Source organism: Sorex fumeus, unplaced genomic scaffold, assembly GCF_029834395.1.
Source record: "Sorex fumeus unplaced genomic scaffold, SorFum_2.1 ptg000063l, whole genome shotgun sequence".
Taxonomy (NCBI): domain Eukaryota; kingdom Metazoa; phylum Chordata; class Mammalia; order Eulipotyphla; family Soricidae; genus Sorex; species Sorex fumeus.
Window position 1 is genome coordinate 75,843,181 of NW_026606120.1, and position 26,891 is coordinate 75,870,071.

A 26,891-nucleotide genomic window follows, 5' to 3' on the forward strand; every position below is an offset into this window, starting at 1 on the left:
GACCCTGGTCTACTCAGGGAGGAACCCTGGCTTCCTGCTACAAAAGCACACACTCAGCCTGTCTGGCTCCCTCCGGCCCAGCACCAGAGATTCTCCACAGGGTACTGTCCGACAGGAGGCTAGGCCAGGGTGGACAGACCTGAGTCTCGCAGGGTGTCATTTGACACTGGTGGCTGGATCTTGGTGACACGCTCGTGCTTCTCGGAGCACTGGCCGCAGTTATGCAAGGGCTCCATCTGCTGTTAGTGTAATTCTGCAACAAAAGCTATTAGGCCAAGATACAGAGACGGGCACTCACGGGAGTCGAACTTCCAGGCGATGGTGATGCCGCCGATCTCCGAGTCGCTGAAGCGCAGCAGGAAGGTGCCGTCGGGCTTGTTGATGAGCAGGTCATGGGCCTGCTGCTTGTTCACGAAGCCCAAAATAGCTCTGGTCACAAAGGCAGAAAAGCGGGAGTGTGAACTTTTCACGCACAGACCATTACTCTCTTCTACTGACTCGAGAAATAAGGATTCTCACCCGTCATTCCAATGAGGCTTGAGATGCTTTTTCAACACTTCCATCACGCCATCAAACCACTGCCAGAAAGTGTAATTCCGTCCGGGTAAGTTCTCCTGATTGGAGAACATACAGCAGTGAAAACAAGGGCCAGAGGGAGCTCAATGGGCTGAGAGCAGGTTTATTTATTTTTGCTTTCTGGGTCATACCCAATGATGCTCAGGGGTTACTCCTGGCTCTGCACTCATGAATTACTCCTGGAAGTGCTTGGGTGACCATATGGGACGCTAGGAATTGAACCCGGGTCAGCTGTGTGCAAGGCAAACGCCCTACCCACTGTACTGTCCCTTTGGCCCTGAGAGCTCTGCATGCAGGAAGGTCTGATTCAAGCTTGGGCATCTCAAGGCCCCCTGAGCACTGGCAGGGGTAGCCCCCAAACATCTGAAACCAACAAAACCAAAACCCAGTGAACACAACTTGGCAAGAGTAACACTTGGACTATTACCTGTTCATACTTTATTTATTTATTTTGCCTTTGGGGTCACACCCAGCAATGCACAGGAGTTACTCCTGGTTCATGCACTCAGGAATTACTCCTGGCAGTGCTCAGGAAACCATACGGGATGCTGGGAATCGAACCTAGGTTGGCTGCGTGCAAGGCAAACATCCTACCCGCTGTGCTATTGCTCCAGCCCCTACCTGTTCACACTTTAACTGGAAAGTATAATCTATCCTGGCAGAATCACACACATATAAAGAGCTGAGTTTTATCAAATGGTCCTACAACTGAGGAACAGAATGACAGGGACTGAGGAAATGGGAGGAAAGCAGGAAGAGAAACCGCCAATGGCCAGGACCTCCCACCAACACTTCACATGCAGCTGAGCTGACCAGCCCTTTGGCATTTTAAAATTTGTTTTTTGTTTTGTTTTGTTTTGGAGTCATACCCAGCGATGTTCAGGGGTTACTCCTTGCCTGGCACCCAGGAATCACTCCTGGTGGGATCAGGAGACCATAAGGAATGTCAGGGATTGAACTTGGGTCTGCCTGCGGTCCTAATGCTGCAGCCCCTCCTTTGGCATTTTTGATGTGTCATTTCTGACCGCCCAGAACCACCCAGGGAAATTCCAGCAACACAAGTGTTCTGAGCCTGTACAAGGTGTGCCCGAGCATGACAGGATGCCGGGGGATCTGAATGGGCTAGGGTACTGGAACCCAGACATCCCCTTGGGTGTTCCCAGCAACTGGTGCCACCTGACAGGCCCAGCAGTGCTGGGGATTCCCTCAAAGCTTACTCTTTTGTTTTCGGGCCACACCTGGCAGTGCTCAGAGCTCAGGCCTGACGGTGCTCAAGGGACCATATGTGGTACCAGGGTACCAACCAATCCGGATTGGCTGAATGCAAGGAAAGCATCCTGAGCCCTGGACCATCTCCCCAGTCCTTTCAGAAGCGCAGTCTGTCATGCATGGTCCTGGTCGTGGGCTGGCAGCTCACCCCCAAGTGATGAGGAGTGTTAGGGAGACAATAGAAATTTTCCTTTTTTTTCTTCTGGGTTTTGGGCCATACCTGGCAATGCTCAGGGGTATAATTCTGGCTCCTGACTCTGCAGTCAGGAATTAAATTACTCTTGGCAGTGCTCAGGGGACCGATACCTGGGGTCATCTGCATGTAAGGTAAGTGCTACCCCTGCTGTCCTACCTCTCCAGCCCCATATCAGGAATATTCAAAGCTCTCTAGGTGATTCAAGTAAGAAGGAAAGTTGAGAACCTTTGCCCTAGGAAACCTCTTTACCAACCAGCTACCGGGTTCTGAGTAAACACCGCAGATTCCAGGACTGATGAGCCTTCGGGATTAGGGTATTTGAAGTACCGGGGGGTGGAGGCGGTGGAGAGATAGTACAGTAGGTAGGGCGCTAGCTTTGCATATGGCTGATCCAGGTTCAATTCCTGGTTCACCCCCATCATGGTCCCCCAAGCACCACCAGGAGTAATCTGTGAGTGTGAGCCAGGAGTAACCTCTGAGCACTGGCAGGTGTGCCCCCCATCGCGCCAAAAGATGTTCTTGGGATGGGGGTGGAGGGGTATAAGTAAAGCAACAGACATTAAAATTTCAAGTCAAAGGGCCGGAACGATAGCACAGCGGGTAGGGCGTTTGCCTTGCACGCGGCTGACCTGGGTTCGATCCCCAGCATCCCATATGGTCCCCCAAGCACCGCCAGGAGTAATTCCTGAGTGCAGAGCCAGGAGTGACCCCTGAGCATTGCTGGGTGTGACCCAAAAAGCAAGAAAAAAAAAAAGTTCAGGTCAAAGATATGCTAGGCGATCAAAGATATGCTAGGTGATGTGTGTATTCCCACGTGTTAGAGGTTATGCAATCCAACTAGCCCACCACCGCCTTTCCAGAAAAAATTACTCAGGGCTGCGCGCCGCCCCTCCCCCCCGGGGAAACAGGAGGTACCTCCCAAAGGCACCAGAGGCTACTATGAAGCTCCCCACCCTACCCCAACCCCCTTGCAAGCCCCCCTAGGGTGCATCGGCACCCACCTGGGGAATACAGTGCTGGAGGAAAAGGTCTTCTTTGTGGGCGGGGGTCCCAGGGGACCCCGACTCACTCCACAAGCCCCGGGAAGCGGGGCAGGAGGGAGACAGCGGCCCAGAGTCACCGAGTTTGGACCATCACTAAAGCTCTGCTTCCCTTGAGTCACATTAACTTTTGCTTTGCTCAGTTTCTGTATAAAAAGAGACTGCATACATAGCCCGACATGCCTAAGTCTGCCCAGGAGCGATTTCTGCCACAGAAGTCTGTGGTCTCTGCACATCCATGCGGACCTTCCTATTTGGGCACATTCCCTCAGGAAGGTGAGACGAGGCCCAGGAGGCACTGGGGGGTGGGAGAGGTTTCATGGTAGCTGGTGGCCGCTCCTCACCCTGTTGAACTGGGACCAGGACACGGACATGCCGCTGTAGTCCTCCAGGTGGCCGCTGCTGCTGTTGAAGAGTTTCTGCGCCAGGAACACCAGGTTCTCGCTGGTCAGGCCCCGGTTGCTCTGTACCTCGGCCTTGAACTTCATGTTGAGCGCCTCGCAGAGCTGCGGCCACAGCACCTTGTCGGGCACGGCGAAGGGCACCCTGCCCTGAGAGGGGAAGGGAAGCCAGAGGCTTTAGCAGGGAGCAGTCACGGCCCTTATTCCTGAGGCAGGAGAGTCACAGACTCTGGCGGGGCCCAAGGAGTCAGCTCCCGGGGGAGCATTGCTGTGAGCGCAGGAGCTCCCAGCACCTTCCCTTCATGCTGGAGTTACACTCCAAACAATGAAGGGGCCCCGAAGGGATTACTTAGGCCACCCTGGCAGGGCTTAGAGGACCCCGTGGTGCTGGGATTGAGCCTGGGTTGGTCACATGCAGCAAGCAACTAACCCAGTGCTCTCTCTCTAGCCCTGACAAAACGAATGTCTAACAAACTGCTTTTCATTACATTGAATCAGAGTACTGCATTGATCATGACTCACACTTGGCTCTGCACTCAGGGATCACTTGTGGCAGGGCATGGGGGACCATATGGGATGACAGGGACTGAACCCAGGTCTGCTTGGCACCCCAGGCAAAAGCCCTACCGGCTGTTGCTGTTCCATAGCTCCGGCCCCAGAGAGGCAGACTGATACTTTAGAGAAGTATCTGATTCCTGATACTTTAGTCATCTGATTCCTCCTGAGAAGCCTGGAATGGATCCTAGCATCTAAGGTTTGAAAAAGACACTGTCAGGGCTGGAGAGATAGTACGGTGGGTAGGTCATTTGCCTGGAATGAGTTCGACCTGGGTTCAGTCCCTGGCACGCCTATGGTCCCCCAAGCCCTGCCAGGAGTGATCCCCAAGTGCAGAGCCAGGAGTAAGCCCTGAGCACCACAGAGTGTGGCCCTGTAACGAAACAAACAAACCAACAGCATTCCTTGTCAGTCTCCCTGACCAGAAAGAGGAAGACAGGATGCGACAGCTCAACTGAAGTGACCTCCTGAGGACCCTGGATGGGCTCACGAGTTGGAAGGAGCACGTGCTCTGCATGGGGGAGGCCCTGGGACCAGCCCTGGCACCGCAGGTCTGAGCCCTGTGCACAGGGGGTCCCAGGCTCCCCTCAGACTCCCCAAAGGGTTCCAACCCTGACGCAGCGAAGAGGGCAGAGTGAGGCCTCTGCAGGCCCCCAACACCTTCTCCGGAGGAGGCTCCGCTCAACAGAAGGGGGAAGAATGTGGTGGGGTGTCAGCTTGTACCCCACCAGGGTCTCTCCTGGCTCCCCACTCACTGTCCCGCTTCCTGGGAGGGCCAAACAGTGAAAGGGGCTTATGAGTGTGACCCTCACCCCGGGCTCCACTCACCGGCTCTGCGAACGCATTGTCCCAGAGAACAGTGGCTGTGGCGTTGTTGTCCTGGCTGCCGTGCACGATCACCACCACGGGGAGGGACAGGGTCTGAAAAGCCCGGGACAGGGCTCAGCGCCTGGGCCGCCTCTGGCCCACCCGCCCTCTGCACCAGTCTGCCCTCTCACTCGCAGATTTCAGTCAGCATTACCCCAACACGCAGATCCTGAATGACGCCAGGAGCAGCAGGACTTTTCACCCGGCAAAATTACAGAGGTTTTAAATTCATTTCGAATTTCTCTGTTATTGTGATTTTAGTTTGTTTTCAGAAATGATTCTTTATTGCCACATTACCTCCCCCTCTCCCTATCACAGGTGTCGTGCTGGTGCCTGGTGCTCAGGCATGTGGCTTTGGGGCTCACCGAGCTGTGTACTCAGGGTGCTGGCACACACACGTGTGTGTGTGTGTGTGTGTGTGTGGTCACACCAATTGTGCTCAGGGGTTACTCATGGCTCTGATCAGGGAGCACTCCGGGACCATATGGGATCCCCAGGATCAAACTTGGGTTGGCCATGTGCAAGGAAAACACCTAACCTGCTGTAGTATTGTTCTGGCCTGTACACACACACACATACACACACACACACACACACACACACACACACACTGAGGGGGAACTTCACCTTGACTTGAAAGACCAGCTCATTGCCACCAACGCTGAACTGAGATTCAAAGAGGATTGTAAACTTCTCTTCTGTCACTGATTCTGCTCCACGGCGATCAGACCTCTTAATGCGTTTTAGGGACTGAGAAGGAGAAAATGATTAATGTGTTAAAAGAGGGCTTCAGGGTGGAGGAGGCTTCAGCGCCTGCTTCACAGGTAGGAAGGCCTGGGTGTGACCCTCAGCACTGCAGGGGCCCTGAACACCACAAGGAGTGGCCCCGGGAACAACACCATATCTGAGCAAGCCCTTGGGGAACTCAGAAAGTGAGCCCTTCCCTTGGTGGGCCCTCACCATGTTGCGGAAGTGGGCGCTGAGGGTGCCGGTGGCCTGATGGTACTCCATCACACAGCAGTTGTTCAAGATCTCCCCGCTGTAGTCACTGCAATCACAGAGACACTCTGAAGCCAGGCAGCCTCGTATGCATGGCAAGAAATACAATCAGGTGGGAGGGCAATAGCGGAGGCTCATTAGGGCTTATGTTGCCTGGAAGAAACATGAACTGTATAAAACAGACATTTTCATAGACACCTAATAAGTGGGGAAAACCCTATTTAATAAAAGAATGGCCCAGGCTTCGTTTTCTGGGTACCGAGAAGGCGTCAACAGGTCTACTAAGGAGAAGGCTGTGCTCCCGCAACCGAGTCCATTCCCTTCCCAGAGGATCCCGGGCCTCAACTGCGAGGGTGCAGCAAAGGGGGCAGAGTGGAGGGGCTGCAGTCCCTGCTGCAGGCGGGCAGGAGGGAAGGAGCAGAATGGAGAGAGCCCACGCTCCGGGCGGGCACGTACTTGCGGGTGTTCTCGTTCTTGAGCAGCGCCTTGGCCTGCTGCTCGCTGATGATGGTGGCCTTGACCTGGGGCGGGTTCATGTGCACGTTCAGCTTCCCCCCCACCAGCAGCCGCACGGTGGCCGCAAACTTGGTCTGGGTCTTCAGCACCTGCGGGGGCTGCTTCTCGATGATGAAGGTGCTGCGGGGACACAAGGCACAGCGGGCGCTGTCGTGACACAGCCCGGATGGGGCTCCTGGGCCCAGGGGCAGAGGCCGCCCGGTGCGGGCACAGTGCCTCTGGGGAGCGCAGGGTGGCCCCTGCGCCCAGGGAGGCCTGGACCCCGTGGGGAGCAGCGAGCAGACACAGGGGACAAGGACAGCCCAGGCAGCCAGAGGCGGGGACAGGAGGTCCCGGCAGAGAGAGACCTTGTGAGAGCTGAGCCGTCCCCTCACACAGCGCGTGGGGGTGGCCTCACCTGGTGACCAGGGCTGAGATGATGTCCGTGATGGTGGCGTTGACCTCCGCCAGCATGTCCTCCACTGGCCCCGCGATGGGCAGCTGCTGGCACAGGTGCTCGGCCCTGCGGATCTGCTGCCGGTTCTGCCAGATGATCTCTGCCAGCTTCTCACACCTGCGGGAGCCCCCAGGCCCCCCGTGTCACCACCTCGTCCTCCCTGGCCCCGGGTGCAGGGGTCCCCGTCCACTGAGAACCCAGCACCCGGCTCCGCCCTCTCCCAGAAGCCTTTGGCCCTCAGTCCTCCCTGAGGCCCGCCCGCCCCTCGGCGCCCACTGACCAGGACTGCAGCACGTCCAGGCTGCCCTCGGGGGGGCCCCCGTTCCCTGCCAGCTGCTGCCTCCGCTTCCACTGGATCAGCTCATCGTCCAGGATGATGGTCTGTTGCTTGCGCAGCAGCTGCAGCGTCTTCTGGTGCTTCTCGGCCAGCTCCTGCGGCAGGGAGAGCAGCCCGGCTGACCCCCAGAAACAACGCAGGGCGCCCGGCGGAAGGCAGCTCCCCCTCACCCCCCAGCCCCCGGCCCGGCCACTCACCACGCGGTACTGCTGCAGCGTCTGCGCCTCGCGCTGCAGCCAGGCCTCCAGGGACACCTGCTTCTGCTGCAGCGCCGTGTCCCGGCTCAGGCGCTCCTGCGGGTTCAGCGGCCCCGGCTGGGCTCTCTGAGCTGAGGAGGCACCAAGCACCCCACACGGTGACCTCCCCTCGCCCTACCCCGCCCCCGCCCCTGCCCCACACAGACAGCCCCAGCCAGGGTTCTCTGCGTCAGCCACACTCCCAGGACATGCGGGTGCCCACTTCATGGATTCCAACCCGGACACCGGAACCGGAAAACCCAAGACGGGATCATCACTCCCGCCAACCAGACAGGGGCCTTGGGCAGCAGTGACAGATTGAACACGCCTGCCCCTCACCGAGGAGGGTTCACCTTCTCCCAGCCCGTCCAGGATGGGTCAAAGGGAGCCGACACACGCCATCCTCCCTCCCCACCATTCTGCCACCGCAGGTGGTCAGTGGTGGCAGTGGAAGGTTAGGAGACAATTTAACATTGTTCCATGATAAATAAAAACAGTTTTTTTTTGTTTTGTTTGGGGCCATACTCATGAGTTACTCCTGGCTCCCGGCTCAGGAATAGCTCCTAGTGATGCTCAGGGGACCCTAGGGGCTGCAAGATGCCAGCTTCAGACCTGGGCCCACCTTCCCCTGGACCATCCAGGGAGTGGACACACACCATCTTCCCACCTGACCATTCAGCTGCTCAAGCAGCCTGGGGGGAGGTGGAGGGCAGAGATCAAGGACACAGGCCCCTGCAGGCACTTCCTTCCCGCGTGGAGTGACAGTCACTGAGTAACATAAACAGCTCTAAAAACAAGCCCTGAGCCTCGTTTGGAGGACACAGGCTGCTGCAGGTGGAGAACTGGACCCAGAGCAGTGGCCCTGGGGACAGGGCCCTGCCCTAGGGAGGGACGCAAGCGAGTTTCGTCATATTGCCAAAGTCCTGCATGGCCGATAGGGGGCGCTGCTGACCTCAAGACAGACACTGTCTTGTTCTCTGTCACAAAGAGCCCGCAGACAACAGGTGGAAGGGGAGCCTTTGTGTCTGGGCTCACTGAAGTGTTCAGATGCCCAATGCTCCTCGCAGGGTGGTGGTCTGAATAACCACACACAGCGACAAAGGTCAACCGCTGCAATCCCTACCCCCTGGCCCTGACAGTTGCTGCCTAGAAAGTTCCATATGCAACAGAGCAACTGGGGATTGGATGATGGAGCTCTGCCCGTCACCTTTGACCGTGAGCATGTCCTCAGAGGGAGTGGGTGCCCCCTGGGGACGGAGAACCTAAGCGCCCCACATTCCCTGAAAGCCACGCCTGTCTTCTCCCTCGGCTTAGCTCATCCACCCAGTCAAAGCCAGTGGACTCCTACTACTGGGGTGAGAGGTGGGAATGTCTGAATGGAAAAACGTTTCTTTCCCCAACTGACCTGAGCATCTTTCTAGTCCTCAATCCCAACCACAGGACCCCCGGGCTCACCCTGGACCCTCAGGCTCTCCTGGTACTGGATGATGAAATACTCCTGCGTCTGCTGCAGCTTCTTCAGCTCATTCTCCGTGTCCTGCGTCACCAGCCGCAGCTCCTCGAACGTCTGGTTGATCTGCAGGTGTTTCTGGGACATGGCGTCGGCGAGGCTGCTGGCTGGCGAGGTGCCCTGCAGGTAGGGGCAGGGCAGTGAGGACCGGGATACGCAGGCCCTCCTCCCGAGGAAAGGCCAATGTGGGCATGGGGCTGGGGCGACACCCCCCCAGAGCTGTGTTTCCAGTCAGAGGGATGCAAACACATTCTCTGTTTCTTTTGTGGCCACACCCAGCAGTGCTCAGGGACTGCCCCTACCAGCGGGGCACAGTGCTTGGGGCACAGTGCTCAGGACACCGTGTGATGCCAGGGATGGAGCCCAGGGCTCCCAAATCCACAACTTGTGCACCTGGCTTTCCTGCCTGTGACCCTCCCTTCCCCATTTCACACCAAATCTCCCACCCAAGGTCACGGAGATGCCAGGATGCAGGGGGATGAGGGCATGTGATCCCATGTCATCTGTGTCCGTGCTCCGGACGCTCTTGTGACCCGCGGGAAGACGGGACCTCTCTCACAGGTAGAGTTGGGGATGCCAATGGGCAGTGACAGGGAGGCACCGCCGAGGGCTGTGTGGGTCCGGCCTTTCCTTCAGCACCGGGGAGTGGGGAGCTCAGTAAGAATCAATTACTTGCACTGGCTCTTGCTGCCTCGTGGCCGCAATCTTACGACTATAAATCAGCTGAGTCGTGACCAACTTGCTATTTCTTGTTGGCAATGCTCTTGCAGTGTTCTCAACGCTTCCCTACTGTGGCTCCTTTAAATCCTGTTTCCTCCCTTTACCCCGCACCCCCTCCTATCAGCTGACCCACTAATCTCATGCCAAGTCCCTCCCCCCATCCATTTACTATGGATGATCTTCATCTGTATCCTCCCTGGATTACAATGCGGGCATGTGGCCAGTGTCTGGGAAACTGTGGCTGCTCTGGGTGCACTGAATCTCAAGGAGAGGGGGTCAGGAACCAGTGTCCCCCCCTCCCGAGCACATATGTGGACACTCACATTGTTGGCTTCTCGGATCAGCCTCTGCTCGTTGTAGAGGATGTGGCGGATGCAGCGCACCAGCTCCATGGGGCAGCGGTCATACGTGTTCTGGAAGAATCCAAGAGCAGCGATCAGTCACTCTGCTTCCCTCCACGTTGGGTGACCTGGCTCCACTGACACAGGGGACCAGATTGTTTGGTTTTGTTGGGCCACGCCTGGTGGTGCTCAGGCGACCATATGGGATCCCGGGAATCAAACCCAGGTAGGGTGTGTGCAAAACAAGCACCTAATGTGCTGTCTCTCCAGCCTCAGGGGTGGAAAAAGACACACATACACAAATACACACACACAACAAACACACATATTCGAATCACCATGACATACACAGTTTCAAAGTTATTCATGACTGGGTTCCAGTCATACGATGTTCCAACACCCATTCCTTCTCTAGCCTATGTTTCCCGCCACCAATGTCCCCAGTTTCCCTCTCACCCCAATCGCCACCCCAGTCAGCCTCTATGGTTGACACTTTTCTTCTCTGTTTCTGTCTCCTTTAAGGCACTATGGTTTGCAGTACTGTTACTGAAAGCGTATTGTGTCTATCACTTCAGCTCCTTTCAGCATGCAGTCCTTGTCCAGAGTGATCATCTACAACTCTCTTTGTCATAGTGGTCCCTTCTCTGGTTCTAACTGCCCTCCCCCACAACTTGCAGTAAGCTTCCTCCCATGTAACTGGTCTTCCTGGCCTTCATTTGTACTGTCTTTGGGTATTATTCTCACGCTATGTTTTGTTTTTCAAAAAATACATCTTGCAAACGAGCGCGATCATGGACAAGATATTTTGATGGAGGTGACTCCTGTGGGTACAGGGCAGAACCAGGAGACATTCTCCACTGCCACTGGGGACAAGGGAAGCACACTGCAGAACGCCCAGAGACAGCAGAGGCAGGAGTCCTGCATCCTTTTTTTTTTCTTTTTGGGTCACATCCAGTGATGCACAGGGGTTCCTCCTGGCTTTGCACTCAGGAATTACTCCTGGCAGTGTTCGGGGACCATATGGGATGCTGGGAATTGAACCTGGGTCTTCCACGTGCAAGGCAAATGCTCTACCCACTGTGCTATTGCTCCAGCCCATGTCCTGCATCTTCTGAACATCAACATGTACACAGTGCTACAGCATCAGTCATGAAAAGAGGAATAAGACCACATCCTCAGAGAAACAGTACTCCACCCTGACTGGCCACCAGTCACTGCTGCCACGAGGAGGCAAGAAACAGAAAGACCAGGCACATCCTCAGGCGTGATAACCTGGGGACATAACACTTCCTCTTTAGACTTATCAGAGCTGTTCAAGGGCCATGGATGGAGTTCAGCAGTGGAGCGCTGGCCTTGAACGTTATGTGTAGGCCTTGGGTTCAATTTCCAGCGCTACTAAAAAAGCCTCCCCCCGCCCACCTCCACCGAATCCAAAGATGTATATCCCCAACCTGCTTCTAAGAAAACCTCATACAAACCCCAAATGAGGTAAAATTTATCTCTTAAAATAATGCATCAGGTGCCACAGTGGGGGGGGGGGGTCAAGGTGCTCACTTTAGTGTGGTCAATGCTGGTTCTATTTCTAGCACCACGTGGTCCCCCAAGCACTGCCAGGAGTGATGCCTGAGCATCAGGAGAGTCAGGAGTGACATCTGAGCACCAACGAGTATGGCCCCAACCCCCAAATAAGAATAAAAATAATAAAGATTTAAAAAATAGAAAAACATGAGCTGGGCCAGAGAAAGAGGTTGCTGGGTTCAGTGCCTGTTCTGCACGCAGGAGGTTGGGGGTCCCATCCTCAGTACCGCCTGGGGCCCCGAGCAGAGTGGGAGAGCCCCAAAGCACCACCAGGCAAGGCTCAAAACTCACCCCCACGCCCCCCAAAATAAAACCACAACAAAAAATGAGGCACTCGAGTTTTTCTGTTTGATTTGGAGGAAGTCTTTTAAATTATTAATCCTACTGAAAGATAAAGGTTGGCAAACAGCTGTCTGGGCCATACCTGGATGTGTCTGGGCTCGCTCCTGGGAGTGCTTGAGGCCACTATTCAGTCCCAGAATTCAAGCTGGAGCTGGTGATGTGCGAGGCCAGCACCTTAAGGCCCTGGCCCTGAGAACTGGCTCCAGAGTGAGGAGATTTTAGAGTGATGACAGTCCGTGACCCCGCACTGAAGGAAAAACGTCTTCGGGGATGTGGGTCCCATCTGACTGGACTCATTGAGAGGACACTGGAGAGTTTGCGGGCTTATGAAATGCTCTCTGCAGAGCCCACCAGGGACAAAGGCCAAAGGCATGCAGGGCACAGGGTCCTCGGGGGTGGTGGGAACTGAGCCCATGAGGAGACTCCTTGTTCCCTCGCCTACTCCGGAGAGCAGCAGAGTCCGGGCCCATGTGGGTAGCCTTTACATTAGTCTTGCAATCGCGCGCGCGCGTGTATGTGTGTGTGAAATTCTTTGTAACTAAAATGGTGACAAAAGAAGGTGAGAGCCACAAATGCGAACAGTGTGAACTTCACACACATCAGCCAACAGTGTGTGAGAGAACATCTCTGCAGGAAGCACTGAGCGGTAGAGCACCACCCCTTCCCAGGGAAGAACACCCCCACCCACCCCCGGCTCCCACCCACCTGCATCTGCGTGGCATAGTGGCCCAGTTTGATCTTCAGCAGGAACCCATCTTCCCCCACCTGATGCTCCGCCTTCTTCTGCAGCTCCTGCACCAGGCCCTCCAGGAGCTGGGTGGCCTTAATATTCTCCTGTGGATTATCAAGATCTATTGAGTCCCTAGGGGAAAAAAATTACATAACATATGTATACATACATGCACATGAGCCTGTACAAATGCAGCCTCAACACAGCACGCCTCACCTCGGCTATGGCGGTTTCCTGGATATGCTCCTGAGAACTTTAGGGAACTGTCCAATTTCCGTGGACTCTGTCTGCAGGGGTCCAGCCCTAATCCGAGCACTGAGTTAACTGGACGCCACACCATAAACCTATGAGCTATCCATCTTCCTATTACGTATATTTATAGAAAACATTTGTTCACTTGAACTGCCTTTGCCCCGTGTACTTCCCTCTCTCTTTCCTCCTGCCAACTTGCTCTGGAGCCCCTGCGGTTTCTAGGAAAGAAGGGAAAGTGCTTTGTGTGCACTGAAGGAAGTAGGCACATGGACAGCTTCCTGCTCAGTCACACGGGACTGTCAGGGGGCACAAGGTCAGGAGGGTTCCACACGGTGGAGGGTGGCTGGCAGGATTGGGGTCCCCTGGCCTTCACTGCAGTTGGGGGCAACCCCTTAAAGAGTTAAAAAAAAAAGAGCCAAAAATGTGGCCAGAGCAATGGTACAACAGGGAGGGTACGACAGAGATGGAGACCGCCTGGAGTGAGTCCTGAGTGCAGAGCCAGGAATAAGCCTTGAGCACTGCCGGGTGTGACCCCAAAATAAAAGCAAAAATGAAGGACAAAAAAAAAAGTTCTATCTGTACCTTCCAGCCCCAACAAGTTCTCTGTGTTGCTTATTTTACTTATTTCACAGAGCTTTTTCTGTTTGTTTGTTTTGTTTTGGTGGTGCTGGAAATTGAACCCAGGGCCTCACACATGCAAACGTAAATGCTCCACCACTGAGCCATGTCCCCCTGCCCGCCGCACCGAGTATTTCTCAAACCCATGACACCTTCATTGCTATTTCTTGTTTGGTTTTGGGGAACACCCAGCGATGCTCAGAGGTTACTCCTGGCTTGGTGCTCAGGAATGACTCCTGGCTGTGCCTGGAGGACCAGGCACCTGGGGTGCTGGAGATCAAATCCGGGTTGGCCACAAGCAAGACAAGTGCCCTACCTGTTGTACGATCACTCTGGCCCCTTCTACTGCTAGCTCTAAGAAGCTCTGGAAACAAGATGCCTACGACTATTTACATAAAACAGACACTCATAACACATAGCTGCGGTTTTTGTCCTATGAATCAGAACAGCCACGTGGCAGGCTTGCTGTTAATTCGGAGCCACAGAGCTGGTGTCAGGGATAGGCCAGTCTCCTACCTGCTCTCCTTCCTCCCTTTCCCCCCTCTTTCCCTCCTCCCTCCGTTCTCTGCCCTCTTCCCAGACTGTTTTTTTTTTTCCTTAAGCAACTTGGCAACAACGGCTGCTGGGCAGTTAGAAGGGTACTTAACTCTGCTCCCTGTGGACACCAAACAGCTGTCCCATGGAAGTAACAATCGATCACTTGCTGCCCAAGCCTGAACTCAGCTAAGTAAGAGATGGGGTGGGAGCTTAGAGGGCTGGGTCAGCTGCAAGCTCTGGAAGTCCACGAGCAACTATTTTCAGAGCTACAAACAGGTGGACCAAAACCCTGACGGCACACTTTAGTCAGATGCTTAAAGCTGAGAGGACAGCCGAGAATGCCAAATTTTAAATTTATGTGTGCTCTGTAGTAAACAAAATCTGTGCTACATAAAAGCCCAAAGACATGAAGGCAGCTCTGCAGAATGCTTTGACAGGATCTCTGAGCAAAATGGATGCAAATCAAATATCACTTCTTGCGCTGAAAACTTAATTCTCTGCTAAATCAAATAAACAAACCCAATACTTCCCCCTCCCCCGCTAGTTTTCTTAGGCTAGACATGGGGGCTGGGGGCTTTTAAGCTCTTTCTATTCTCAAAATCAAAACAAAATCCAGGTCTTCCTTAATACCAGACAGTCTTTAAATGCTTGTTCAGGAGAATAACACGAGAAATCTAATTGGAATCTGAAATCAGCAGAAGCGTCCTACGCATGTTTTTCTGATGCTCCCAATCACTACAGCAGAAAAGAAAATGAGAAAGAAATGAAAAGGCTCCGAGGTACAGCTGAATGGGGTCTTATTTAGCTTTTTATTTTCTCCTTCCCTTAATTATACACGACTTGAGATTTTTTTTTTAATTGCCTAGAAAATTGCCTGCCTTTTGGTGCTCTCTGATTTCCCCACAGAAATCTGCGAACACATGGCTCAATTATGCCAGGGCGGCATGGCTTGCGGGGGAGGGAGTGGGGTGTATGTATGAGGGGTGGGGGGGCCCAGACCCCCATCCCTGAATCAGCGGCCAACCACCCAGAGCACTCCCAGGCCCCAGAGCAGAGTGGAGACGGCAGGCTGGCCTGTAGCCAGCCCAGCCCGGGCACTCAATTGTTGATTACAAAGCTTTGTTGGCAGTCTGCAGCACGGCATGCGGACTAAAATAACTTAAAACACGGTTCCCCCCCTCCCCAAGTATATACACGGGCATCTGGAAAATAAGAAATGTAAACATGCTCGTTAACTCTGCCGCCAAGTCATAATCATTGTTAATATCCGGTGGGTTGGTACACTTTTGTTGTTTAGGTGTGTATATGAAATACACAGAAATTAAAGACCACCAGCGCTCCTGCTGTTCAAAGATATTCATGCGCAGGCCATGTCTGGCCCATGGAATTCTTTGGGAAGAATGACTGTATAATTTTCCCATATGAATCCCAACAACTTCTGTGCCAGCTTAAGCACCCCATAGGCACTCACAATGTTTTTCTGCTTGCTTTGTTTTTGAGTCACACCGAGCAGTGCTTAGGGCTTAATCCTGGGTCTGAACTCAGGGAACCCTCCTGGTGGGCTCAGGGACCATATGGGGTGCCAGGGATCAAACCTGGGTCGGCTGTGTGTGAGGTAAGCACCCTGCCTGCTGTACTATCTCTCCAGCCCTGTTTTTATTAGCAGGAACACTTGAGTGCTTTTAGCTAGAATTAACTATTCAAGGGAATAAGATCTTATTCTAAAAAATCCCAAGTGTTTACTCCACCTCCCTAAAATCTGAAATGGGTGCAATTATCTGACTGGGCCATGTCAATTTTCCCAGCACACAACTTTGTAAGGGCTCTCATGGCCTCTTTCCAACCACGTCACACTGTTTTTGTATTTTCCAGAAGAGCTGCAGAGAAATGCTCACTTACCACGCCTGGCTCTCGATCCACTGGGATAAGTAGTGGCGCACCTCGATGGGGAAGTGCTGGCCGTAGAGCGCCTGCATCTGGAGGAGCGCATCGCCCGTCAGCTGCTGCGTCTGGATCCACATGGCCATGGTCCACAGTCTGTGCAACAACAGTCAGAGCTTTGGTGGGGCTTTCCCTGACCCCTTTCAAAACCCCTACAGCAAGTACCACACCGTCACTCCAACTAGAGAGTAATTATTTTTACATCATTTTTGGTAGGTAGATTAATATTCTTTTGCCTTTGTTTTTTTGTCTTGGGGCCACACCCAGCTGTGCTCAGGGATCACTCATGGCAGAGTTTAGGGGATCATATGGATCCCTGTGATGGAACCCAGGGCCAGCTGAGTGCAAGGCAAAAGTCCTTTTTTGCCTTGGGTCCTACTAATCTTTAAAAAACAACAACAAAAAACAGAGCCAGAGCTATAGTACAGCGGGTAGGGTGATTGCCTTGCAAACGGCTGACCTGGGTTTGATCCCTGGCACCCCCAAAGGTCCCCCAGGCACTGCCTGGAGTGACTCCTGAGTGCAGAGCCAGAAGTAAGCCCTGACCACTGCCGCCAGTTGTGGCCAAAACAAAACCCCCCAAAAGATGGCACCGAAGAAAAGTAAAAATATCTGATGCCTGGGTTCAAACGCATATATTTATCACCAGTGACCTAAGCTTTTTGCACATGAAAGCACAGACTTGGATGGAAAATATCCCAAGGTCCATCTTCTGAGTGACTGCTAAGAAATTTATAAAAGATTTCTTGTCACATTTAAGAATATTTTAAAAAAAGAAAAAAAAGAATATTTCAGATAAAAAATAAATTCCACCCAAGAGTTAGAAATGAGAACTGTTGGATTCCAATAATGGTTCCGGCCTTTTGGCTTATTTCAGGAACACGGTTTCATGAAATGGCCCTGATGCCTTCTTAGGCACACCTGAACCATCTGAACTTGGCAGAAAGTCTCGGACTAACCCGAGTGTGACAGCAGTTGATCAGCCCTGCGCACCGGAACACGGGGCCCAGCACGGACACCGGCTCCAACGCTCCTCCCCGAGGTGGAATACGGCGGTGTGCTCCTGGGTCCCATCTAGAACCCCCTGGTCCCTGCCTCGCACGCTTCTCCTAAGAGCAGGGTTACTGTTAGGGCTCAGTGAATCAGAACTCAAATTTGCTGAAGACCAAAACCCACCACGTGTGAGGAAACCAAAATCACTTTTCTGTTAGCTGTAGTTGTCTGGTCGGGTGACACGGAGCTATTTATGGACTATGTCAGTTAGCCAGCGGCGCGGTGCGGGATAGGTGCCAGTTAGCTATTTTCGACTTGTGCAATACTGTAACACATTCGAGTGGTGTGCAACTTCATTTTTTGGTATTCAGGCTGAGAGTTTACTGGAGACACACAGGAGAGCAAATGGACTCACCATCTTTGAGCTCAAAGCGCGGAACTCTGAGTTCTGCCCAGCTTCACCATAGTGCTGTGCTCTCGAAAGCAGACAACCTGACACAGCGTGAGGTGGGCAGTGTCTGCTCCTCCGGAAGCACAAGGTAGCCACGCCGACCTTAAAAATCTGGGCAGATTCTAGGAGTCCCAAAGAAAGCGCACCCTCAGGTTGCTTGTTTAAAAGGTCTCCGAGACGGCACATGGCTGGAGCATGCGAGCTCTGTCTGCATGCCCTGCACGGTCCCTCAGCATTGCTGACTACTGCACGGGGAGCAGCGCTCAGGCACTGGCAAGTATGGCCCCAAATTATAAAAACATAAGTATGTTTCTGGGGCTGGACAGACAGTGCAGCATGTAGGGCACTTGCTTACTGGACTGAATCCCTGGCACCCCATATGGTCCTCGGAGACCACAGGAGTGAACCCTGAGTGGAGAGCTCTGAGTACCGCTGGTGTGGCCCAAAAATAAAAACAAAACTCAAACAAACAACAACAACAAAAGGAATGGGAATGAATGATACAAGCCAACTGTACTGAAAGATGATTCTGTCTCAACAATAATTGCTTTTGGTTGTTTTGCAGTTGTTGTTGTTTCGTTTGGGAGACAAAACAGGAGACCACGCACACGTGTGTGTAAATCATGTGCAGACTCAATTGTTCAAATGTTTCCTTTTTTTTTTTTAATTGAATCACCGTGAGATAATTACAAGCTTTAATGTTTGAGTTACAATCATACAATGTTCAAACACCCATCCCTCCACCAGTGCACATTTCCCACCACCAATCTCCCCAGTATACTCCCCCTTCCCCTCCCCCCGGGCCTCCCTGGAGAACAATTTCCCTAGACTCTCTCTCTCTCTCTCTCTTTTTCTCTCTCTACTTTTGGGCATTATGGTTTGCAATACTGAGAGGCCATCACGTTTGGTCCTTTATCTACTTTCAGATGCTTTCCTTTAAAAAAAATAAATAAATCAAACTGAGGCTGGAGCAACAGGACCATAGGTAAGGCACGAGCAGAGAGCCAGGAGTCAACCCTGAGCACCATCAGGTATGGCCCAAAAAATAAAATAAATAAATCTAAAGCTTCATAAGGAAAAATGTCACTCTCGCAAGTCTTGTAGAACACAGTGGCCACACGCCAGGTCCAAACTGTGGGCAAGAGAATAGAGCACCTGGCAGCAGAGGCTTCCCACGCACCTGCCCGCCGGACAAAGAACTCAGCTCCCTGTGGGCCGAGATCTGCTCTGCTGGATTCACTTGCACAACTGAGAACATTTTATGATTCCTGGTCTCCATTCCCACCACTGTCTCGCCATCCCACCCCATCCTAAGGCCAGCATCTCTAAAACGGAGTTAAGAGTTCTAAAGCCAATGGCAAGACCATTGCCAGGAAGTTCTAGAAAAAAACTCATACCTCTCGGTGCCTGATTCTTCATCTGTAAAACATTTTTATAATGATGCTAGTAGTTGACTGTGAATGCTAAAGCCAGCAACTGGCTCTTGATAAGTGCTCATTACTGTTTTTGGTCTTGAACCTTAAGGGTCTTGAACCTTATTACTATATTATTATTATTATTGAGTTTTTGGGTCATACCTGGCAGTGTTTAGGGGATTCTATGTGGTGGAGGAGATTTGAATCCCCGGACACCACATAGCGTCACCTGTGCTATAGTCACCTGCAAGGCAAGTGCCTTATCTCCCTCCTGTATTCTGCATTATCTCTCCAGCCCATCAACCTTAAACTTAATAGAAGTGTTTCCTTCCAAGTACATCTCTGACATCTATGAAAGGGCAAGTGGAGTAATAGCAACAGTTTGGTTCAGCTAATAAATGAAAATGAATTTTCAGAAGATTGAGAAATGAATGGAAACATCAGTTATTAGCTACCCTCCAGATTTATTGTCATTCACTATCATTTAATGTACTTACTATCTATAAAAGTGCATTCATCATTCATGAATCTACCCACTTAACCATCACAAAAACCCTAGGAGGTTCGTACTACTTATCCCCACTTTATAGATGAGGAAATTGAGGCTTAGCAAGATTAAATAATAGGATTGAAAAAACCACATAACAACTTTGGAAGCAAACTGGCAGATCTTCAAAAGATTAAACATAAAATTACTATGTGATCCAGTCAATTATCCATTCCTAGTATATATCTCAGAACTGAAAACATTGAGTGTACACAAAAACGGGTACACAAACGTTTTTGCAAAATTATGCACAAAAGCCAGAGTGGAAAAAACCCAAATGTCTTTCAACAGATAAATGGATAAATACAGACATGAATGAATAAACAAAACATTATTCTGACACAAATAGGAATTGGGTGCTGAATACATACTACTCGGTAAACCATTATGGAATCATTATGCTGAGCAAAAGCTTCGAGACATAAAGGGTATTGTTAATGGCCCTGGGAGGAACTGTGCTGAACTGGCAAACCCGCAAGACAAAGCCGACTGGCAGCTGCTGAGAGCTCGCTAGCTCGGGGTAGGGACTGGCTTCTCCACGCGGAAGACTGGACCCAGGTCCTCTCTGCTGAGGGTCCCAGTGGGCGAACCCAGGTGGCCCCTCTGGTGCAAGGCTTGCGTCTCTCCCCACCTCACCATGCTGCCTCAGTCCCCAGGACTTTGTCTGGGCTCCGTATTTCTTGTACTTCTCTGTATGTTATATGTCAAAATACTTTAAGGGGGAGACGTCAGAGTAAGAACCTTAATATTGAGCGGCTCTTATTTGAGCTGGTCGACAGACGAAATGTGTGGGGGTAAGAACACTGCTTCTGATGTGGAAAGTCTAAAGCAAGGGATTCCAAACTGTCAGCCCTCCGGGTACCACGGAATGACTGAAGGACTTCCAGCAGACTCTAAGGGGCAAGTGCCCTGGCTGTGTTCCCTGTTTTACTGTCAACACCAATATTACCATTACAAGTACTCAGTGCTGCCTAGTAGCAGAACGTGGAAGAATAGACAAATATTAAATATAGTAGTAAAGGACTAAAACTTTGTTCTTAGTAAACTCTGCAACATCAAAGTAGAGTAAAACTGTCCCATCTAGAAGTGGGACAGCAGAGCCTTCTACTCTTGGGGGTAAAAAAAAAAATTCTAAAGATGACTTTATAAGTAAGTAGGAAGGTAATTCTCCACCAAAATCAGATTATTAAACAGATGGGAAAGGAACAGAAAGAATAAAAGTATTTGGCTCACAAAGAAACAAACAAGGAAAATTGTGTCTAGGCAACACAGAGATAATATTCTAGGAAGACAATCAGTTACAAATCTTGATGTCAAGGCCAAATCACAGCGTATTTAGGAAGAGAGGGGGAAGGGATGGGGGGCGGGGGGGAGAAAGTAGAGGAGAACTATTTCAGTGCAGACTCTGTGTGTGTGTGTGTGTGTGTGTGTGTGTGTGTGTGTGTGTGTGTGTGTACTGTGCTGGGAACTGAACCCAGGGCCTCAGGCATGCAAGCCAGCTCTATTGCTAAAGCAGCTCCCTTGCCCTTTCCATGTATCTAAGACTTGGATGGAAAAGTAACGTTTTCATCCATACCACACAAGCCCAGAATTCAAAGATAGACTCAGCCAAAAATTAGCACACCGTACAGCAACTTACAACTTTCCGTGATAGTTGTTGGGGGGACAGGATTTTCACAGTCTCAGAAACATTTCTGACATATCACTGCTTATTCACAAGGGGCGAGAAGTGGACGGTTAGTGGACACCTCAGCCAAGGGGCCCAAATCCCCCTATCACAGGTCAGACATTACAGGTCTCCTGAAATGGCACCCAGAAAGCAGAAAAGCCACTACACCAATGGAATGGTTTTGATTTTTTTTCCCCTAACCTCTAGGAAGAAACACAATCTAAAGCGTGACTCTTACGAGGACAGACCCGTGGGAACTGCAGCAGAGTGTGTTGCATCAACCCTCTCCACTCTGTACCCTTCTTTCACTCAGGAAAAAAAATCTCACACAGTTATCAGGTATACAAAGCAGGTCTTATATCGAACATTTACTGATAATCAATCATAAACCTGGTTTTTTTTTTGGCTTTTTGGGTCACACCTGGCGATGCTCAGGGGTTACCTGGCTCTGCACTCAGGAATTACTCCTGGCGGTGCTCAGGGGATCATCTGGGATGCTGGGATTTGAACCCAGGTCGGCTGTGTGCAAGGCAAAAGCCCTACCTGCTGTGCTATTGCCCCAGCCCCTCATAAATGTGTTTTAAAAGATATCTTCACAACCCCCCACATTCGGTGATGCAATGGTGGATAGGACTGTGACTCACAACTTAATAAACTAGACTCAGATTAAAGGAGACAACAGAGACACATATATGTAATTAAAAAAAACATAACCACAAAATGAGGACATCACTGGGACAATTAAAAACATTAATGAAATTGAAATTTGCATATGGCCTTTATATTGGGTATTAATCTATCAAAGTAATTTCTTGAGAGGGATAACGGCATTGAGGTCTGTATAGGAGAACGCCCTTGTTCTTGGTAGATCAAACTCAGTGCGTATTTAAGGGTAAAAGGTCATGGCATCCCCAACTTCCAATAAGAGGGAGCGGGAGGTGGTGGTGGGAGGGTCCCAAGCAAAGATAATAACTGTTCATAATCAGTGAATCTAGACAAAGTGTGTCTGGCTGTTTCTGTCCTACTCTTTCACATGTCCAGTCCTCCTGTGCATGTGTGCTGACATACAGTGCAGGGGGAGTAGCTGACCCGGTTTTGCAGTTTTCAACTTGAGACCGAAGTACAGCAGATAGGGAGCTTGCTTTGCATGCAATGAACGCAGGTTTGATCTCCAGCATCCCATTCAGTCCCCAAAGCTCTGCCAGGAGTAATTTCTGAGTGCAGAGCTAGAAGCAACCCTTGAACATCACTGGGTGTGATCCAAAAAGGGAAAAAAATTTTTTTCTAGGTCTTAACCTAAAGCTACACTGAACCACAAGTCATTCCTTACTTTCCATAATGTACCCGTAGTTTTGTCTCTGGGAGCTGCATAAGGTCCCCCAAGCATCACCAGGATTGATTCCTGAGCACAGAGCTAGGAGCAAGCCCTGAGCATTGCTGGGTGTGATCCCAAAACCACCACCAACAACTGTAGCACTGTAGCTGTTCATCGAGTTGCTCGAGCAGGATCAGTAACGTCTCCATTGTGAGACTTGCTGTTACTGTGTTTGGCACATCGAATAGTCACGGGGAGCTTGCCAGGCCTTGCCATGCGGGTAAGATACTCTCGGTAGCTTGCCGGGCTCTCCGAGAGGGGCAGAGGAATCAAACCTGGCTCGGCTGGGCCAGCCACACGCAAGGCAAACGCCCTACCACTGTGCTATCACTCCAGCCCACAACAACAAAATTATATGTTCCCAATATTTCCACTATGAAAATGCACTACTTTCCTCTTACCACTGAGAATTATTGCTTTGGAGAGATGACGGTCAGAGATACAGCACTTGCTTTGCCTGTGTGAGGCCATGGTTCAATTTGTAGCATTGCATATATAATAAGAAAATACACGTATAATACACATATAATAAGAAAACAAAATCTGCTTTGGAGAGCACCTTGTACTAGGTCTGCTCTGAGGGACAACTATTAAATAGTACAATAGGATGTCTCAATTAAAAAAAAATCAATCAGAAAATAAAATAAGTAGATAGCATAATGTACAATAATAAGAAACAAAACCAGAATGTTCAAGATAGAACAATTAAATATAACACTTAATCTGACAGAATACGGTATGCTGACTTTAGTGACTTAGAAAGGATATATTAAAATATCAAGCTATGTAGATATGTCAGTGTAAAAGCATAAATAAACTGATGTGAAATCAAAAGTGCCCACAATAGGTTCAGAGAGAGTGAATACAGTGGGTACACTCTTGCCTTGCATGCAGCTGGTCCTGGTTCAACTCTCCAGCACCACATATGATCCTCTAAGCACCACCAGGAATGATCTCTGAGCACAGAACCAGGAGTAAGCTCTGAGCACTGTTTGATTTGGCTCCCAAACAAAGAAGTGTACCCACTACATATGCTCGAGTTTCTCTATCACACTAAGGTCAAAGAACTACAAGCAGCTGTTATATTCAGGTAAACATTTATGTACAATTTTTTTTTATAATTGAACTTTCTTAGAATGTTAAATTTTAATAGACTTTAATGAACTAATAACTAATAAAGTAATAAATTTTAATAAACTTAAAAAGCTTGGTAAGAGCTGGAGAGATAGCACAGGGGGTAGGGCATTTGCCTTGCACGCAGTGGACCCGGGTTCGATTCCCAGCATCCCATATGGCCCCCTGAGCACCGCCAGGAGTAATTTCTGAGTGCATGAGCCAGGAATAACCCCTGTGCATCGCCAGGTGTGACCCGAAAAGCAAAAAACAACAACAACAAAAACACCTTAGTAATCACAGGCAGTTGGTATTACTTATTAACCCACAGGAATCAAGTACAATGCAAAATACTGGGAAAAAAATTCCCAACATAACTGTATTTACACTAAAGCAGTTTCTTAGAAATTAGGTCATACTGATTAAAGGAATAAATAGTACAATCCAGAATCATAAATCAAGGCTGGGGCTCCCGCGCAGTACCCAGGGACCCAGGGTGACTGCGAGCAATCCTTGACCAATGAGGTTGGAGTGTCCAGAGACGCTACTGTGTGGGCCTGCAGCGCCACTGACCACGAGCTTCACGCAGGGGATTCCCTGGGGTCTCCAAGGCTGGATATACTTGGGACTGCTCAGGCGGCCACACAGCACTGGGATCTAAATAGGAGTCCTGGCCCTCACCCACACGCTATCTCCATACTCCCATGAATTTTCTTTGTCTAGAAATGCAATTCTGGAGCTGGAGAGATAGCACAGTGGGTAGGGTGTTTGCCTTGCATGCGGCCGACCTGGGTTCGATGCCCAGCATCCCATATGGTCCCCTGAGCACCGCCAGGAGTAACTGCTGAGTGCAGAGCCAGGAGTAACCCCTGTGAATCGCCAGGTATGACCCAAAAAGCAAAAAGAAAAAAAAAAGAAAGAAAAGAAATGCAATTCTGGGCGCATATGCTGCCTGAGCCCATGTTCTGCTTGCGCCTACGTGGCCGAGCATATGTGGTGCCCGAGCACATGTGTCACCCGCATCTCCCCTCTTGACATGTGTACTTTCATGCTTTCATGTCTAATGCTAGGACATGTGTAGAGGCTCTCTCCTGAGTGCGTTACTCTCTCACTCTCTCCCCCGCCACACCTTAAAAATCCTCCAAATAAAACCTATTTATTTAAAAAAAAAAAAAGAAATGCAATTCTTATTTTTTGGGGGGGTGTCACACCCAGCGATGCTCAGGGGTTACTCCTAGCTCTGCACTCAAGAATCACTACTGGTGGTGCTTGGGGAGCATATGGGATACCAGGGATTGAACCTGGGTTGGTTGCATGCAAGGCAAACGCCCTACCCGCTTGTACTATCATTCTGGCCCCAGAAATGCAATTCTGGTCTGGAGAAATCCCCAAGTGATTGAAAGCACCTGCCTTGCAAGCATATGGTCAGAGTAATCTCTGGTGTCCCACATGTGCCCAGTGGACTCTGGGCAGCTCTGTGGCCTGCCATCACTGACAACACCAGCCGTCCAACGAGGCACTGCAACCAGGTGTGTGTGGGCACCAGGGCCAGGAACAGCCACCCCTGGTGAGCAGGTGCATGAGCTTGCCAGTGCCCCTCTATGAACGCTACACACATTAACTGTGTACCTCAACTAAGCAGGTGAGACCCAAGGGCGCGTGGCCCCCGAGGAAAGCACCACCGCCAGGCGTGTGCCAGCCCTGGTCAGCATGGCAACCGGGAAACGGAGAGAGTGTAATAAAATATGAAGAAACTTGTTTGAGGGCCACAGTCAGTTGTGCTTAGGGATTGCTCCTGGTTCAGCACTCAGAAATCACTCCTGGTGACCCTGTTTACCTTATGGGGGGCTGGACTGAACCTGGATCAGATGTGTGCAAGGCAAGGACCCTACCCACTACACTATCTCTCTGACACTATGGGGAATTTTTTGTTTGTTTGTTTGTGGGCCACACCTGGTGGTATGCAGGACTTATGCTTAGTTCTGTGCTCAGGAATTACTTCTTGGGGTCTTGGGGAAACCATATGGAGTGCCAGATATCAAACCCAGGTCAGCTGCACACAAGGCAAGCACCTTCACTGTATTTTTGCTCCAGCCTCAGGACAGGATTTTTTTTTGTAATGTAATTCTTAAAAAGAAAAATAAGGGGACCAGAATGATAGCACAGCAGGTAGGGTGTTTGCCTTGCATGTGGCCAAAGTGGGTTTGATTCCCAGAATCCCATATGGTTCCCTGAGCACCACCAGGAGTGATTCCTAAGTGCAGAACCAGGAGTAACCCCTGAGCATCTCTGGGTGTTACCCAAAAGCAAGATAAACAAATAAATAAATGCAATTCCTGGGGACTGGAGCATTGCCTGATGTAGCCCCCAGATTAAATAATGATTAAAAAAAACCCCATGAAACGAAAAGTCTATCACTTTCAAATATATAGCAATGTAATGTGTCTAAGTAGCAGTTCAAGGCTACTAAGAGCTAAATAAATTTGTAATTTTTTTTTTCTGGCTACACTGGGATTCTCAGGGACTGAACCCGAATCAGCCATATCCAAGGGAAGCATTTGTCTTTGGCCCTAATTTGTAATCTTGTCATTTATATAATATTTTAGGAGAGTTCTTTAATGTGCCTTAAAACAGGGCACAGGGAGATAGTACAAGCCTTAGGGCTCATGCCTTGCATGTACCCAACCTAGGCTTGAGCCTGGCCCCACAAGACACTCCCCACCTCCACTGGGTGGGGCCCCACAGGCCCCCAAGCATTGCCAGTTACGGTTTCACACTGAACTGCTGACCCGGCTGACCACCACCAGGAGTTGCCCGGAGGACCGCCCCCCACCACCAATTGGAAGATTCTAAGAAAACAAACTCAAAAAATGCCTGAAAATAACCTTTAATTTTATTCTGTTTAATACACCCTTATTTTAAAAGAAGTATAGAGCCAGAAAGACAACACAGCGGGTAAGGCACTTGCCTTGCACACAGCCAACTGGGGTTCAATCCCCCGCACCCCATATACCCCAAGTACCACCAGGAGTGATCCAGAGCACAGAGCCAGGAGTAAGCCCAAAACACTATCAGGTGTGGGTGACCCCCAAATAAATAAATGTAGTACACATGGCACAAAAATTTTTTTCCAAGTATTTTTTGAAGTCCAGTAGAAACAAAATGTGCATGTGAAAACTAGATGAAAAAAGATGATGATTAAAAAAAAGACAATGATGATTTTGGCTCTAGACCATATCCAACAACACTCAGGTCTTACTCCTGGCTCTGCAATAAGGAATTACTCCTGGTGCTGCCAGGGATTGAACCCAAGTCAACTGCATTGTAAACA

General features: G+C 50.6%; 1 protein-coding gene across 2 annotated transcripts in view; it reads right to left on the reverse strand.

Moving 5' to 3' along the window:
• Positions 1 to 26,891, reverse strand: part of STAT5B (signal transducer and activator of transcription 5B) — a 67,892-nt gene that overhangs the window by 9,657 nt on the left and 31,344 nt on the right. For both annotated transcript variants that reach the window (XM_056127056.1, XM_056127057.1), the window contains exons 2-15: positions 15,956 to 16,093; positions 12,625 to 12,781; positions 9,982 to 10,071; positions 8,884 to 9,058; positions 7,390 to 7,520; positions 7,136 to 7,287; positions 6,817 to 6,972; positions 6,360 to 6,539; positions 5,865 to 5,952; positions 5,532 to 5,654; positions 4,866 to 4,958; positions 3,426 to 3,632; positions 520 to 614; positions 299 to 429 (exon numbers count right to left, since the gene is read on the reverse strand). In XM_056127056.1, the coding sequence (XP_055983031.1) occupies positions 299 to 429; positions 520 to 614; positions 3,426 to 3,632; positions 4,866 to 4,958; positions 5,532 to 5,654; positions 5,865 to 5,952; positions 6,360 to 6,539; positions 6,817 to 6,972; positions 7,136 to 7,287; positions 7,390 to 7,520; positions 8,884 to 9,058; positions 9,982 to 10,071; positions 12,625 to 12,781; positions 15,956 to 16,083 (1,906 nt within the window). In that variant the 5' untranslated portion in view covers positions 16,084 to 16,093. The remainder of the gene's footprint in view (positions 1 to 298; positions 430 to 519; positions 615 to 3,425; positions 3,633 to 4,865; positions 4,959 to 5,531; positions 5,655 to 5,864; positions 5,953 to 6,359; positions 6,540 to 6,816; positions 6,973 to 7,135; positions 7,288 to 7,389; positions 7,521 to 8,883; positions 9,059 to 9,981; positions 10,072 to 12,624; positions 12,782 to 15,955; positions 16,094 to 26,891) is intronic.